The 15799-nt window shown below is 51.8% G+C and overlaps 1 protein-coding gene across 16 annotated transcripts in view; it reads right to left on the bottom strand.

Annotated features, from left to right (window-relative positions):
- DOCK7 (dedicator of cytokinesis 7) overlaps positions 1-15799 on the bottom strand; it is a 132518-nt gene that overhangs the window by 48849 nt on the left and 67870 nt on the right. For all 16 annotated transcript variants that reach the window (XM_056814110.1, XM_056814111.1, XM_056814112.1 and 13 more), the window contains exons 15-18: positions 12404-12521; positions 5048-5118; positions 1492-1630; positions 1124-1225 (exon numbers count right to left, since the gene is read on the bottom strand). In XM_056814110.1, the coding sequence (XP_056670088.1) occupies positions 1124-1225; positions 1492-1630; positions 5048-5118; positions 12404-12521 (430 nt within the window). The remainder of the gene's footprint in view (positions 1-1123; positions 1226-1491; positions 1631-5047; positions 5119-12403; positions 12522-15799) is intronic.

Here is a 15799-nt window from a genome sequence, read left to right as displayed (position 1 = left end):
CTTCGCTAAGCGAGCCCCTTCCTTCTTCGGAAGCGTCCGAGCCCCGAAGCGGGCAGCCATCTGGCCGAGGACGCCTCGTTCTGAGGGGACAGGAAGGAGCCGGGCCAGGGCCTTCGGCTCCGCCTTTGCCTGGCAAGGCGAGAGGAAGCAGCAGCAAGCGGTCTGTCTGCAAGCTTCTGTGGAACTGCCAAATGGATTCACGAACAGGGCTTTCTACTGAGTGCTCTTCTGATGAAAGACGCAGAAAGAACTCGGGACTAAAGAAGAGTGCGGCCCGCTGGCGGCTCCCTGAATAGCGCGAGGCCTTCAGACAGGAGGTCCTGGGTTCGAATGTAGACTCGGACACTTCCTAGCTACAGGACCCGAGCAAGTCAACCCCCAGTGCCTAGTTCTACTGCTCTTCTGCCTCAGAATCACGTCAGTAGTGACATAATACTGATTCTAAGATGAAGACGAGGGTTCAAAAATGTTTTTAGAGAAAGTGAATGAAAAGGATGCTCTAAATTCACCCTCTACAAAGAGTGTGGAAAGGAGCCCCGAGTAGACAGTCATTTCGCGCCTGCAGGGAGTCACGACCATCTACTTCGGCTTGGGATCGTTACCGATGGAGAGGGGCGCGTCACAGCCCAAGCTCAGGCTCTTTGGCCCTGCCTACTCTTAGCTGACGCGGGCGCTAACGAACTGAGAGGAGCCCTGCAGGAAACGATTTTTAAAGGCGAATAAGCCTTCCCAACGAGTACCGTTTCCTCTAGTTTGAGTTTTCCTCTCTTGCCAGTGACGCTGAAGGCCAAGGCCAGGCCAAAGCAGCCTCTTGCAGGCCTTCCCCTCAGCAGAAACAGCTCGAGACAGGTCGAGCGGCCCCCGGAAGGGCTGCCCATCGACGGCTGTGCCAGCCGAGGCGTCCCAGCCAGACACAGAACAGCTCGCCTGCAGCGGCCGAGGCCACGGGCACTCCCTGAGAGGGCACGGAAAGGCTGGAAAGCTCATGCCCGGCACGGCCTAAAACGGTCTTGTTTCGGGATGGGACCCCTCTACGCAAGGCGGCCAAGCGGAATGTTGTGCCTATTGTCGGTGGGTTTTACCTTGTCACCCGCTCTAGAATGTCGCCGTGAGAGCTACTGACCTCAGGAGAGAGCACCGAATAGGCCTGGGGCGGCTTTTCCAGGGAGACGGGCAAGCAAAACTGACCAGTCTTCAAGCGTCCGTTCTGAAGCATGGGGATCCACTTTAAAGAAGAGGAAAGGGCATCAGACGTGGGCTCTACGAGAGCCTGTGTGGGAGGGCGTCACGTCTGGCACGAGGGAGGTCTGAGCCCCCAGGCCTCCGGAAGGAGGGACCCAAGGGCGCGCTTACAAGAAACGCTCCCCAACGAAGCCTCTCCCTCAAAGCGCTCGTTGGCAGAACCATGACGTCGACACTCGGCAACGGCGCCGTTTCGTAATTACGAACGGAGACCGTCTCCGGGTCGGGAGCTCCTGAGCAGAGGCTTACCGTGTAGCCCACGGGAGTCTCCAGCGGAGTGTTCTGTTTCTGCTGACAGCTAACGTGATAGAAGGTAAAAAGCAGGTGGTGGTGGTCGGTCAGGGTGGCAGGAAGCTTCACTTTGATTTCTTCATGGAAATCTGGCGATCTGGACAGAAAGCAAAGAGGCTGCGATGAAAAGTCGGGGCCGGCACCAAGGCAGCGCCTAGGACTCGAGGAGGGCGTTCGGTGGCAGACAGTCCTAGCTGAGCCTAACGCTCTTTCTATTTCTGAGCTGATCTCAACACACTCAAAGGCCGCAGAAGGAGACACCTGCCCAGAAGTTGTTCTCTTCCTCCCGAATTGTCCTTCTCCATTGTTTCCGCTTTCAAAAGGTTAAACAACCAACGCTACCTTTCAAAAACGATTCCTCAGGGGTCCTTTTGGAACGAGGAACAGCTGCCTTTCCTCAAAGCTGACTGGGTGAAGTGGGTTTTACACTCACCAGGCCATCATTTTTCTTGTGAAAGATAAAAGGTCCTTTAGTGTCTGAAGGCCTGGTGGGAAGTTTCCTTTGATTGTGGTTTAGCCATTCTTCCTTCTACAGTTAACCGTAAGAAGAAAATAAATCTACAACTACACTGGTCTTATGCTTTAGTCTTTCCACGGGTTCTAGAGTAACAATAGATATCCCCGTCCAGTTTAAACCAAATTAAATCTACCAAGCTCCCACAGTCACTCTCACTGTGCCCACGAGGAGCAACGTGAGACGTTTTAGAAAGCATCGCCGACTTCCACGACACTTAGACTTCGGGGTCTGCCACCATCGTTACACCCTTTCCCTCAAGGATGTCGCCCAGTCCCCGCTGTGCTCCCTCCTAGGAATGCCTGTCCATCTGCCCTCTCTGCCCCCTGGCTTCAGGTGCTTCCCTATGTAAAGCTTGAACTGAGGAGCAATGCCACTGAACAAGTCACCATCCCCAGCATCCTCACTCGTTTAGACCTTCCGTCATGCCCAAACTGGTACTCTCCACTCTGAATAACCCTCGTCACTTCCTCCCTCCACTCCTGCTCCCAAGCCACTGGGCATTCTTGGGAAACGCTCAAGAAATGGACTGAACCCTGGCCAGGTCCTCCCTGGGGCAGCCTGGCACGCTCGACTCGTTTCAACAAGGGTTTCCTTTTTAAGCCCGCGCTAGCTAATGGAAACTGTGCAGGACAGGAACAGACAGAGCACCAGAAAGTAGCCCTTCCCTGAGCATCCTTCTCTCTGTTGGGCAGGCTTGGTTCCTCCCTCCACTGTTCTCCACAAGGTTCCAGACCTTTTTCTCCCTTTTTAGCCCCCCATTTCCTAGCAGCCCTCGTATCTTACGGACACAAGTCTCGGGGTGCTCCTTCAGCTCGAGGACACATGCTACCTCGGAGGATGCTGGCTGGCTGTGCCTTCCCAAGGCACCCAGGGCTCCCGGCTTCACATCCGTCTCCTCCATGACTGTTCCATCATCTCCTCTCGTGCTTATTCCACCTCTCCCTCCCTGCCCTTGCCCCTCCTCCATCTTTCTCATTCTCGTTCCACAAAAAAGCTTCCCCAAAGTGCCGTGGGTAGCTGAAGCCTGTCCTCGCTCTTGTAAAACGGTCTCTGCCCTGGCTGCTACTGTCCCAACCTCCCAGGACTCACTGGGCCTCTTTGGGTCCTCCCTCCTCCATCTGGTCTTTTCCCTGAGAACCTCAGAGCCAAGACAAGCCACGGGTCATTCTGATGCAACCCTGAATGGGTCAAGGGCCGTAACTGAGACCGGTCATAGGTGTCTGGGGAAGGAAAGGCTATTTCTTGCTAGGGGAGGTCAGAAAAGAATTCACGGTCTTGGAGATGGGCCTGCAAGCAAAGGCAGCACTCTGATGGTAGAGACGGCCCAGGGAGGCCGAAGAAACAGTTTAAACAAACAGGGAGAGGCAGGAAAGCCAAGGTGTTGTTTCTTAAACCCCCTCCTTCTGTCTCAGAATCAATACCGTGCCCTGGGGTTTCCAGGCAGAAGAGTGGTCAGGGCTGGACAATGAGGGTCACATAGCTAGGAAGTGTCTGAGGCCACACTCGAACCCAGGACCTGGCTCTCAATCCATGGAGCCACCCAGCTGTCCTTCCAATGTCGATTTTAAATAAATACAAAACCAAGATATGGTCCACATTGGCTAAGCACGGGATGCCTCTAAGGGAAGGAATAGGAGGCCGCCCTTTACTAAGGGGAGGGGAGTTGTTAGAAGCCTTTTATTCGGGGCAGCGCTTAGGAGGCCACGGTCATGGCTGCGCCAGACAGGAGGGGAAAGAGGCGGCCACCAGAGCCACAGAGGGCGACGTCGGCTAACGGGGCGGGGAGGGAGGAAGGATGGGACGAGGGGGCCGCACGGGAGCGAGGGCGTCCGGAGGGCAAAGTGCCGCCGCCTGCACAGGCGATGGGAGTTCAGCCCAAGCCCTGCCTCGGAGATCTTGTCCGTGTCCGCCTCTGAAAGATGGCGACACTGACGGCATCTCGGCCGGGTAGTGGGGGACCAAAGGAACCTCGCTCCTCCTCCCTGCCAGCGCCTTCCTTTGGCTGGGGACTCGCGCTTTAGTCTGCATCCAGCTTGCTCATACACGGCTGCTTGCGTGTCCTGAGCTCCCCCCACTAGCTGTGGGCTGCCTGCTGCCTTCCCTTTCTATCCTTGGCCGCAGTCAGGTGCCGGGTACGCAGCAGGGGCTTCATAAATGTTTCCCGACTGTCTGCCAAGTGCGGCACGAAAAGGCATCTATTGAGACAGCTGCCAGGCGGGGCCCCGAGGGAGCACGAGGGCAGAAGCCTCCGTCCAGCCCATTTTCAGCGGGCAGGGAGATGCGACCCCAGAAAGCAGATCAAAGGAACAGCCGAAAGGAGGAAATCTGGCTCAGGCCCGTCAGCAGCACCCAGGCCAGGAGGCCCGTTCGAGAAGGGTGGCCAACGGCTCCGTGGGCCAAAGGGGAAGGGAGATGCTCAAAACTCGGGGTCGGGGGGACCCTCCCTGGGGGGCGGCTGCTGGTGAGGCCGGGGGTGGGTGGGAGAGGGCTGGGGGGCAGGAGACAGGAAGGGGCTGGGCGCTGAGGAGGAGACGTCGAGGAAAAAGCTGAGCACACTGAGGGGAGTCAGGAAGATGCGCTGTCAGAGAACGTGGGAGCTGGAAGGGTTGGGACGTGTCCCATCTCCAAGCCAGGGCTCCCTGGCTCTCTGCGGCGCCACTGTCTCTCAGAACAGAAAGGCCAGAGAGGCGGAGGACTGCCTGCGCTGCTCAGGGCTAACTAGACACGAGTCAAAGCCGGGCTCCCAGGCGCCCAGGTCCGGCCACGACCGGGCATCATCCGTGTGAAGAGCCCCGGGAAGGATGGAGCTTCCTTCTTCCAGCAATTCTCAGCCACCCGAGAGCTGGACATTCCAAACTGCCAGGTGGGACAACACGAATCCAGGGCTGGGAACCTCGAGGAAGGACACCCCGAGTGGAGCACACCACAGAAAACACACCAAGGCTCACTCGTCATGTTGGGGGGGTGTATTTGGGGAGAAAGATCTGAATTTGGTACCTGTTGTGATACACTACCGCTGTGTAGGCTTCCTTGGAGAATTCTGAACAGCTGGATTTGCCAAAGATCACCTGGAACGAATAACAGTGCGTAATCACAAAGCTGAACCTTCAGGCGCGGGAGGCCGACACACGGACCGCTCACCCAACCCATCTTCCTTCCATGGCCAACCTCGGGGCGCTTTAAATAGTCACCCCAAATTCTCAAGGCCTGTTCTAATAGGAAGCAAGAAACGACTTTCTCTTTTCTTCCTTTTAAACTTCATCCTGCAAGTAAATGACATTTTGGGTAAGTAGACACGTAAGTTTGACGAGAGGGTTCCTTCCGGTTCTCAAACGCTGTGACTCGATGAAGTGCCCAAGCGCACAATTTGATCTGAGGACAAACAGGCCCCATTGTGGTGGCGTCACGGAGGCCAAAGAACGATGTTGTTTTGAGTCAAACGTGCACAAGCTGGTAAGAGAACAAAGGACCCCCCAGTTTTTAACGGGAGCCAATGAAGACCTTTTGCCTTCTAAGGGGCACACACAGCCATCTGGAAGGAAGAGGTACAAAGAGCCCTGAAAGGTGAGCCAGAGACCAGCCTCTGTCATTTGGAGGCACCAGGCCCTCAGGGGAAGTCTGTGATTCTGCACCAGACAAGCAGCATTCCAACCACCCTGTGTCTCTGGGCCTCCGTTTCCTGACTCTTAAATGAAGGGATCAGGCCGGACGACCCTGAAGGTCCCTTCCGACTCCAGAAGCTGGTTCAAGGCCTCGTACCTGCCCCTTCCTGGCAGTGAGGCCCTGGGCCCTTGGAACCTCCGTTTGTTCAAATGCAAAACGCCAAGGATCCTCCTGGTACCTTCTGGGGAAGAGCTAAGAGAGAATTGAGGGGACTTCCACCAGGGAGCTTCCTGTAGGGCAGCCCACGAGTGCCAGCCCGCCATCCGGGCCTCCTCGTGTCCATGGATCGTCCGTGGCTAACTTAGCCCAGGCCTCGCGGGCCAGGGATCAGCCGGAGGATCCCTGCATCGCAAGGCAGAAATCTCACCTGGAGCCATGGGCTGACGACCACTTGCCACCTGAAAGTCGTGACAACGAATCGCCCAGTTTGGGAAAGGCAATGGAAGAGCCCCCGGGCCCTCCGCTGGCATCCAGCCTGGCCTCTGCCCTGACAGGGGCCCAGAGGAGAGGCCAGAAGACTTGCCCAAAGCTCCAGAGGGGAAAGCGGCCACGCCAGAGGCACCCGCAGGCCCTTGGCCGCCCCACCGCCTGCCTCCTGGTCGGACCTGCTCATGGCGACACCACAGAGCCCCTCGAAGGACCACGAGAGCCTCTGGAGGCAGGCTGGGCTGGCACGATGAGGAAACTGAGCCAGGACAGGGGACAGCCACGCCACTGAGAAGGGGAAGAAGCTCCAGAACGTGGAACTCATACTCGGGCCTTCTGTATGTTTTCACTGGCATGAAGATGATATGACCTCCCAAAACACGAACACGAATTGGACATGATTACGCTGCTGTAAACTGCAGCCCACGGACAGCTCTCACGCTCCTCCCTCGGACGTGGAGGACGCATCGGTCGGAAAGCGCAGGCGACGGCAGCTCCCTCGGGAGGCGCCTCTCCTTATGCTTGTCCAGCCACACGCTGACTGTCCGTGTCCCCGGGACAGACGGGCACCGAAACAAGCTCCCTGTGACAGGCCTTCCACGGGCCCCGTCAGCACAGGCCCGAGTCCCGAGCCCTGCCGACAGGCGCCCGTCCAGCGCCCGCTTCGAGCGTCGGCTCGGGCGGAGGGGAGACGGGCCGGACAGCCGTCCGGTTAAAAGCAGCTTCTGGCCACAGAAGAGCCACGAAAGAGCCTCTGAAGCAGGCACGCACACGCGCGTCTGCCCGGCGTGGGGGAGAGGCAGATATAGAGGGCAAGGCCGGGGCCAGGGAGGGACGGCCCCAAGAGATGAGCAGGGAAAGCACCAGCCAGGAAACCCAGGCAGAGCCTCGAGAGGGCCCGCCCAGGTCCACCTCCCCAATCCGGAGGGGGACTTCAGAGCTGCCCAGAGGGGCCTGCACGAAGCGAAGCCTGCGGGAGCAGGACAGCGAGGGCGGCGCGGCCTGCCCCAGCCATGGCCGGATCGAGCTGAGGCCGAGGCCTTCGGGGGAGCAGCCGCGGAGGTCCAGAGAAGGAGCCACGCCATGGCGCCCTCTCCTTGGTGGATGTGGAAATCCGCCGCGCGCGGTTTCACACGTAGGAGCTATAGTAAAGCGCTCGGCCTCTCGAGGAGGCAGAGAAGGTGGAAGCGGCAGTTAAAAAGCCAGCATTGAAGATGGCTTCCACACGAAACTGGGAGGCTGCCACTGAAAAGCCAAAGCGATAGCGAGTCACCGTCGAGGCAGGAGCAGAGGAAGGCCCTGGGCCCGGGGGCACCGGAGGGAGGCCAGGAGGAGACGAGGAGCCGCTGGCCTCGGGAAGGGAGGGAGCCAGGGAGAGGCATTTAGAAGTGCCTGCCGGGCGCTGGGCATGGGGCTGGGTGGGTGTCGACCCTGCTATTCCCACTTCGTAGGCAGAGGAGAAATGACCTGCTCAGGGCCACAGGGATCCCCGACTCCAGGCCCAGCTCTGCCCCCGTAAGGGAAAGAATGAGAAGGAAAGTCAGGGGGGCTTTAGGGATCAGGCCGAGGATTTCGGGGTTCTGGCCTAGAGATAAAGGAAGGCCCCAGGGATTTTTGGGCAGTGATGTCACCAGATTTCTATTCTAGGAGCCTCCCTTTGGCAGGTGCCCGGAGGATGCCACGGTCTGTGGCCGTCACCTCTGCAGACTCCCCAGAAGAGCCCCTTCCCCCTCCATCCCACCTCTTTCCTCCTCTCTGAACCCCAGTGGCTCCCTCTCACCTCTTGGCAGTTAGGAAATGACACCTTCCCGGTGGCAGGCTTCTCCCACCTCCCTCCCTGGCATGCGTTTTCCCATCCAGGGATGCTCATGTCCTCACTCTTCCCCAGACCAGACCCGCATCCTGTGGCTCCTCCAGGACTGGAACAGAGGCTCTGGCACCTCTGTCCCTACTGCTGCCCTCCCTGGCCTTCTTTAAGGCTCATTAAAATCCCACCTCCTACAGGAAGCCTTCCCCAGCCCTCTTCACTATTTTCTAGGGATTCTGTAGAGAACTGTTTGCCCGCTGTCTCCCCCGGTAGATCGGGAGCTCCTTGTAGGTGGGGACTGGCTTTTGTACCCCCAGCACTTGCTCATGCCTGGCACACAGTTGGCACTTAATAAATGTTTGCTGCCAACCCCTGGCATGAGCCCATGGGGACTGACCCGACCAGAGAGGGAGAAGAGCAGAGCCTCACTCCGAGGGGACTGGGATGGAGAAAATGACAATAATTGCCGATGGGGGAATTGCGTTCAAAGGCTGGCCTCCGCCGGTCCACTCCATGTGACTAGATCTTCAGAGAAACGAGGCGAGGCACAGAGAGAGCCCCTTCCAGGGAGAAGATCACTTGTAGAGTGGGCACATCCACAGAGGATGTAGAGGGAGCAGAGTTCCAGGAGACACTCCCAGGAAGCCCCTGGATGGGGAGGAGAGAGCAAGGCCAGAGCCAAAGAGCAAACAGTCTGGGGATCCTGAGGAGGACAACGACATGGGGAGAGGCAGCCTCAAGGAACAGTGTGGAGGGGTGAGGGAGAGCTGGGCAGGTGTCCCACAGCAGAGGAAGTGCTGGGAGGCAAGGAGAAGCTGGAGTGGGGAAAGAAGAAGTGAGGGAGCGGAGTAGGGGCTCAAGGGGAGGAGTCAGGACAATCATTCGGGAGTCTCTAGGCCTGAAGCAGGGGGAGCATCACTCAGAACTGGGGTGGCTGCCAGTAAACAGTAAGGGCCCAACAGATCTGCCACAGGCCACTCAGTGTGGCTGGGCCTGGCCCACGGGAAAAGACAGATCAACATTTGAAGTTGGGAACAAGAAGTACTGAGCATGAACAGGGTGTAGGAAAAACAGGGAATCACAGAAGATTCCAAAACAGAACATTTCTCTAAGATTTTTTTCACCTGCTCCTCTTTATGTGATATAATTTATCTCATCTTACTTCTCTATTCCCATTTCTTAGTGCAATCCTTTTTTTCACCCCTTGATTTTTTTTGCATATCATCCTAAACAATTTACTACCACACTCTCTATCTATGTATACTTCTTCCAACAACTATGATAATGATAAAACATTTTAAGAGTTACAATTATTATCTTTCCATGTAGGAATATAAAAAATCCAACCTGAATAAGTCCCTTAAAATTTTTCTCTTTTTTATTTACCTCTTTATGCTTCTCCTGAATTTTGTATTTGGATATCATATTTTCTGTTTAGGTATGGTTGTTTATTCAGGAATGCTTAGAAATCTACTATTTTATTAAATGACCATCTTTTCTCCTTAAAGGATATAGTCAGTTTTGATGCATAGGAGATTCTTGGTTATAAACCAGTTCCCTGGGTTTGTGTAATATATAAACCAATATTCCAAGCCTTCCATTCCTTCAATGTAGAAGATGCCAGATCCTGTGTAGTCATGACTAGAGTTCCACGATATCTGAATTGTTTCTTTCTGGATGCTTGAAGTATTTTCTCCTTGACATAGGAGTTCTTGAACTTGGCTATGGCATTCCTGGGAGTTATCATTTGGGGATTTATTGCAGATGGTGATCTATGAATTCTTTCCAATTCTAATTTATTCTCTTGTTCAAGAATATCATGGCAGTTTTCTTGGATAATTTCTTGTAATATCAAGTCTAGGCTTTTTAAAAATCATAACTTTTAGATAGTTCAATAATTCTTCAATGGTTTCTCCTAGATCTATTTTCCAGATCAGATGTTTTTTCAATGAGATATTTTATATTTTCTTCTATTTTTTTCATTTTTTGATTTTGTTTTGTTTCTTGATGTCTCATAAAGTCATTAACTTTTATTTGGTCAATTCTAATTTTTAAAGAATGATTTTCTCCCATGATCTTTTGATCCTCCTTTTCCACATGGTCCATTCTACTTTTCATGGAACTCTTTTCTTTATTGGATTTTTGTGCCTCTTTTTCCAGTCAATTTTGCTTTGCAAGCTGTTATTTTCTTTTTTGCATTACTTTCATTTCTCTTCCCCATTTTCTTCCATCTCTCTTATATGAATTTTAAATTTCTTTTTGAATTTCTCCAGTGACTGAGACCAATTTCCATTTTTCTTTGAAGTTTTGTATGAGATTGCTTTGCTCTCACTATTCCTTACTGATTCTGTGCCTTGCTCTTCTGTCTTCAAAGAAATTTTCTACAGTTAAGGTGTTTCTTTTGCTGTGTGCTCATTTTCCCAGCCTTTTTTTGCCTATGGCTGGGAGTTCTGAAAACTTCTGATTCTGTCTCCTCTGCCGATGGCTTGTAGGACTCAGAGCACTGTGAGCTATTTTGTCCTAGGGATAGGAGCTTCACTGCAGGCTTGAAAGGGTCAAACTCTAAGGACTTTGGGGTCTTACTGTGGACTGTTACAGGGCTTAGGCCTTCAAGAGGTGAGGGCAGGGTGCTTTGTTGTTAAAATGGGCTCCTGAGATTCCAAAGCTGACCTATGCCCAGGCTCAGGACCTGGTGCAGTTTGGGGGGCAGGAGGGATGGTTGGTCCATACTCCTCTATGCACAGAGGAGTTTTACTTCCAGTTCCCCCCCCCATCCCATGAAAATTGACTATCTACTTTTCCAAGTTGTTTTCTGCAGGAGAGCTCCCTCATTCCACCTCCTTTGTGGTTCTGTGACTTCTGTTGTTTTGAAGCACTACTTTAAGGCTTCTTTGGAAGAATTCTCTGAGCAGTTCAGGCTTTGGCTGCTATTAAGCTGCTATCTTGGCTCCATTCTTCTAAGATTCAATGTAAATCATTTTTTCCTTGTTTTTATCCCCTTTTGAAATTTAAACCTAAATATAACAGAAAGGGGTCCTGGGCAACCACGACTCATGTTTCCGTGATGGCAACAATGGACATTTGTATTGAGCTGGAAAAGGCCGTCTAAACATCAGCTCAACTAAAGCCTGATTTCTGAAAAATCATTTTGCTGACAATCCTCCCCCTACAGATGTCCATGGGATTCCTCCTTCTCCAGATGAGAAGACTCTCTGAATTCAGGCCTCCTTCCCCACTGCTCCTCTTCCAGGTTCTCAATACTGATCAGCAACCAGTGTTGATAGCCTGTGAGCTAGGCCTAGTTCCTCTGGTCAGGCCTCCTTGAGTGAATTTCCTCCATAATGCCAAAGTACCATCTCTCTGGTTCCTGCTCCTGGTCAAGAGGACAGGCACTGCCAATAGAATAGTCCAACAACCAGCTCTCAAAAAAAAACAAAGAAACAAACTCTCTATATTGTAAACACACACAAATACATGCGTGTGTGCGCATATGCAGGAGCGAGCACCACATAGATTTAAGTTTCTTCTGTAATATCATTTCCTAAAGTCTTGACAACCAACAGAACAAGAGATCCAGTCCTGACAGACAGCATTTGCCTGTTTCTGAGAGGGAAATGCTCACACTGAAAATGATGGCTGGTTCTAGCACCCCTCCCCCATGGATACAAGCATTCCTCCTTGAGTGAGCTCCGATAGGGCACCCGGAGTCATAGGCTCTCAGCGGTCATGGAGTCCGGAATCACAGAATTTCAGGTGTGATGGCCTCAGAGGCTCTGTGGTCTGACAGGCACTCAAACAAGGATTCACTCTACAGCAGGGCCCACATGGGGCCATTCCAGATCTGAGAATGAGGACCCCAGGGGAAGGTGGGACAGCATTTCTGGCTAGCTCTGCTTTAAGGAAGTGGCCATGTACAGCCTCATCTATTCTTCTATTGCCTCCATAGAACCTTCCAGAGTTCAGGCCAGTAGAATTTGCCCTTCCTAGACATGCTCCTCACTTAGCTTCTGCCTTTCCTCTGCTCGGGTGGGAAATGCCCTCCCACCAATTCTATAAAGCCAATGGAGACCAAGTCCTTCCTGATCTCCCCAGCCAAAAGTCCTTCTCTCTGTTTACCATTCAAGGGCATTCCCAGAGCCACAGGTGGGCCCCTCATGGACTCATGCAGATCTATCTGCACTCCCAAATATATTATAAACTCCTTAGACCCCATCTATCTTGGTCATTGCTACTTCTCCTGTAGCACGTAGACCAGTCAATAAATATTTGCTGAATGAATGAATATTTAACCTGGTTTGGAAATATACACATTTATAGGCACACAAAAAGTTCTATAGTTAGACATTTTTTTAACAGATAATGTCAGGTTTCAGTTTTCTGGCTCATAATCAATGAGAGAAAACAAAAGACCAGCAAAATAGGAGAGGAAGGAAGGAAAAAGAAACAACTTTACTTACAGGCATGGCATTGCTTGGGTCCTCTCCATACATAAACTGGACTTTTACAGTAATGTTTCTGGCAGAACCTTGGCGATTTGCAAAATTGAGGCTCTGGGGATATACATAAAGGAGATTCCTGTGGAGTGAATGGTGCAAAACATCGTGAGTTTTCATAGAAAGAAAAAACATATCGCCCAATGTCCTTACAAGAAAAAAAGGACTGAAAGAATAGTAACTTAAAATGTGCAGGGAATCATATAACAGTTTAGAGTTTAAGAGATGTCTATAATTCCAGCCCATTCCACCTACAAAGTGGTGATTTGTTACAGCATTTCAGGGTTATTGCAAGTTCTTAAAACTAAACTTGCCAAAAGGTCCTATTTGTAGAGCATAACATTAAGTAGTAAAGAAAAACTTAATAGGAACAGATAATAATTTATGTCTTGGGAGAGATCTCAAAATCTCATTGTCATTGCCTTAGTTCATCGTGCTTGAAAAACCCAACTCAAACGAGCAAATTTGATGCTGAAAAATAAAAGGTTTTAATTATAATGGTCTAGGTTGTCAAAGGTCAGGCCTGATTTCTACATAAACAAGGTTATAAGTAGTTATGTATACTGCAATAATGCATAGTTACATAGATAGTTGAATAATATAATCGTATATATTTAAAAAATCATACCAATTCTGAAAATAAACCAGGAAATAAACCAGGAGTATGTGAATGAAACAGGGAATAGAGTAATAGAAATGTTGTTAATAGCCCTAAAAGGAGAAAAACAATCAAGCTGTCATTTTATAGAGGGCAAATATCTTCTATAAAAATGAAAGAATTCAGAAATCTGAGGCAGTCAGACTGTTTAATCCCAGTTCCAAGATGATCTAATATAGGATTCTGTACCAAAATCATCTAGGACATAACTTAGTCATGAAAACAACCAGGAAATGACCTGTTATGACTTTAACTAATAATCTCTTTAAGACTTTAAAAATCTTAATCTCTTAATCTTATCTAATCTAAGTGATGATGAAATCATAATTTGAAATCAAATATGAAAACTTCTAATTCCAATTTAAATACATTTCACTTTATTCAGTATGTAGTGGTGACAAGGAATCTTTTAATAAAAATCGCAGAACTGAGTGGCTAGAGAGCTGGGCCTGGGTCAAGAAGACCTGAGTCCCATGATGGCTTCAGATACTGTCTAGCTGTGTGGCCTTGGACAAATGACTAAACTCCTGCCTGCCTCAGTTTCCTAAATTGAAAAATAGGGATAATGATAGGGTCTCCCTCCCAGAGTTGCTGTGAGGATCCAATGAGATCATATTTGTACAGCATTCTTAGCACATTTAGCTAAGTGTGCAACATTTAGCATCTGGCATATAGTAAGTGGGCGTCCCTTCCTATTCTTTTCACCTTTTATGTAAACGTTGAAGATAAATCCAAGGACAGAAAACATGAAGGGGGTCAAAGGATGTCTCTATGAATCCATAGTAAGAATTCAACTTTTCTATCCTAATTATAAATAAACCCGGCTTTTTCTTTAGAAGACAATGCCAGCGTTTAGATTTTCTAAACAAAGAGACCTGACAGTAGTCTTTGCTGTTCTCCAAAAATCCAAAATGTGCTGACCATTCGCTCTATTTTTCTGAGCTGTCACCTATACAAGCCCACATTCTAAAGGTCACTGAACTTGCCGCATCTCCCAACCTGCCCACACCCAAGCTCTCTTTGCAACATCTCTCAAACAGGCCCGTCTCTCTGGGCCTCGTTCCCATCCCACCTGGACTTCTGCAGACCCTGGGGTGGGGGTGGGGGCTCTCCCCACTCCAGGCCATTCTCCACCCAGTCACTAAAGCATGTTCCAGGAACACAGGCCCTCCGGCATCACTTCCCACTCAGCCAACTCCCCGGGCTCGCCCTGCTGGCCTCCTGGCTGTTCCTTCCACCAGAGCCTCCATCTCTCGGCCCTGGGCCACTTCTCTAGCTGCTTCCCATGCTGGCAGCACCCTGACTGTCTTCCTTTAAGTCCCACCCAAAATGCCATCTTCTTTTACACTTCTATTAGCAGGGCGACGGAGGAGCAGAGTAGGGCTCTGCAGCTGTGGAGACAGGCACAGGGGACTTCTTGTGGAAGGGAAGGGTCTGCATGAATCAGATGCTTAGCGCTTCCCTCGTCCTGCTGACAGGGCCACTCCCCTACCTGTTGTTCTTTAAATGAATGAAAGGAAAACCAAGAAGAAGGACGAGGGACGGCTTGCCACGCACGACACTGGCTGCCTTGAAGAAGGCGCTCCGTGGCTCCTGGGGCTCTTCCCCCCTCCCCATTCTGGCTTCTCTGGCTTCCTTCTGTCTCCACATCCCTCTCCCCAGTGTATCGGATGTCCGTCTTGTGCCGGGAGCTTCTCGAGAGCGGGGCCTAGTCCTGCCTTCCTCGGGACCCCCAGCATTCCTCCAGGGGTTAAGGCCACGCTAGGAAACAGCAGCGTTTGTCAGGGCTGGCCGGCTTCGAACCCAAGCTCTGACACCGGGCAGTTGTGGGGGTCTGGCGGCAACCCCGATTTCTGAGTCTGTTTCCTCCTCGATGCTTCTACGACCCACCCCTTCCCGAGGCCAGCAGATTTGGGACCGTACAGTGACACACACGCGCTTCTATTTTCTACGTCCATAAACACGTCACTTCAATGTTTCTTGGGCGTCTTAAAAACATACGTCACCTTCCTTGTCGACGAAAGGCCAAATGACGTCTTGGGTCACTTCCATGCCCTCCGTCTACATTCCCTGAGCTCGGGGTCCCCGTCAAACCCCCAGCTCCAAGGCTGGGGGGACAGCAGGAGCCCACCCGCCCTGTGGCTCTCTTCCGGGGGATTTCAAGGAGGCCGGGAGAACGGGCATCTCCTGTCGATGCGGCCATCTGGCCTTTTTCCTGCCGCTCTCACATGGACCCCAGATGGGACGGTGCTGCCCCCCGCCCCACTGACGACCTCTGGGGCCCCAGCCAGCGAGTGCCCACCTCCTTCTGTAGCCGGCCCACACATCCATCCGAACGGCTCTGTGTGAATCCTCACCAGCGGCTGGTGCCTGGCACCCAAACCACCTCGTATCTCCCCTAGACCCATTTTGTGCATACTTGTTAGAGGGGTCTCTACCGCTAGACGGGAAGCCCTTCGGCCTTAGTCTCTCCACCTCCCGGGTGCCTGGCACTTGGCAGAGGCTCCATACCAAATGCTTGCTGACTCGCCCATGGATGCTTTCACCATCTTCTCTGCCCTCCCCTGGCTTCTACCTTCCTTGTTGCTTTTTACAATTTAGCGGGGTTCACGGGGCTCCCTGAAGTGTCTCTCATCTTTCTGAAAGATCGCCTTCTTCCTCTTCCTTTAAAGTGTTTCTCTTTGTGTCTCCAACTTCTGTTC

Source organism: Monodelphis domestica, chromosome 2 (genome assembly GCF_027887165.1).
Source record: "Monodelphis domestica isolate mMonDom1 chromosome 2, mMonDom1.pri, whole genome shotgun sequence".
NCBI lineage: Eukaryota > Metazoa > Chordata > Mammalia > Didelphimorphia > Didelphidae > Monodelphis > Monodelphis domestica.
Note: the sequence above shows the minus strand (reverse complement) of the source record. Positions and strands in the feature narration are given on the sequence as shown.